Consider the following 1,036-nt stretch of genomic DNA (forward strand, 5'->3'; position numbering starts at 1 on the left):
AACAGTCTTGCCACTCTCGTTGGGAGTAAGAAGAGCTGCATAGCAGCCAGCAAACTTGTTGCAAGTTGCTTGCAGCGTACGCCATCCTGTACGCAAACTATTAACCCCGCGTTGATGCTGGACAAAACATAGCCCGACGAGGCCAATCGATCGACGAAGCTGTCGTGCACCTTCTCCCAAAACACCTCCAGCTTTTGTTCATTTCCCACAACAGGGTCTCTCGGTATTTCAAGTCACGCTGCGGCTAACTTCAAGTCTTCATTGGGGACGAAGTTCTTCCCCTTCTTGATCGTGTCCGTGGATGACGCTAGGGCAGTATCCAGCAAGCCCGCGCTTTCCACCGCTGCAGCTACCCGTTCTGCGATATCCTCCTCACAATTGGCGGAGAGACTGCACTCCGACGTCAGAGAGGCGTTGGAGTAACTGCTGTTCTCGTCTCCTACAGAACGACCACTGGCTGACGGGATCGGATGCGATGCAGTAGTTGCTACGGCGTCTTGAGCGAGTTGTAGGAATGGCGTCAATGGCGTGAGGAGTGTTGGCGTGGCCGCTAACGTTCTCTGGGCCAGCTCCAGCGACGGAGTTTGGCTTGGAGACATCATGCTGTGCGCGAGTTCTTGGTTGAATGGCGGTTTGCGTATAGCTCTACGCAAAGCTCCCTCGTGAGCAAACTTGCTCAAAAATCCCGCGTCAGTAAAATCAAACGTAATGTGCTCAAAAAATTACTTAACCGGTGGAGTGGACCAAACGAAATATTTGAGTAAATTTGGCTAGAAAAGAGCCAAAAATTAGTTTTACGCACAGCCGGTGGAGATACTCTCAGTAGGTCAAATGTTGAATTAAGTCAAGTCAAATGAGTTGCTGTGTAACGGGCTACATACCCCAAGTGTACCCAAGTTACATGAAGAGTGACCAGTCACTCTTGAGATACCCGGTACATGGTACCAGGGGCTCTAGGAGCCAATCATTGCATATCTACATAGCTTTACTATAGGCGAATTATAGTTTGTATTAGAAAACCAAGCTAAACTTACGT

General features: G+C 49.4%; 1 protein-coding gene across 1 annotated transcript; it reads right to left on the reverse strand.

Moving 5' to 3' along the window:
- Positions 1–233: 233 nt before the first annotated feature.
- Positions 234–602, reverse strand: PPTG_20117 (hypothetical protein; the record flags this gene model as incomplete). Its single annotated transcript, XM_008918760.1, has 1 exon — positions 234–602. One exon carries the CDS (start codon positions 600–602, stop codon positions 234–236), a length of 369 nt encoding a protein of 122 aa, XP_008917008.1.
- Positions 603–1,036: the final 434 nt, after the last annotated feature.

Source organism: Phytophthora parasitica (assembly GCF_000247585.1).
Source record: "Phytophthora parasitica INRA-310 unplaced genomic scaffold supercont2.299, whole genome shotgun sequence".
NCBI classification, from domain to species: domain Eukaryota; phylum Oomycota; class Peronosporomycetes; order Peronosporales; family Peronosporaceae; genus Phytophthora; species Phytophthora nicotianae.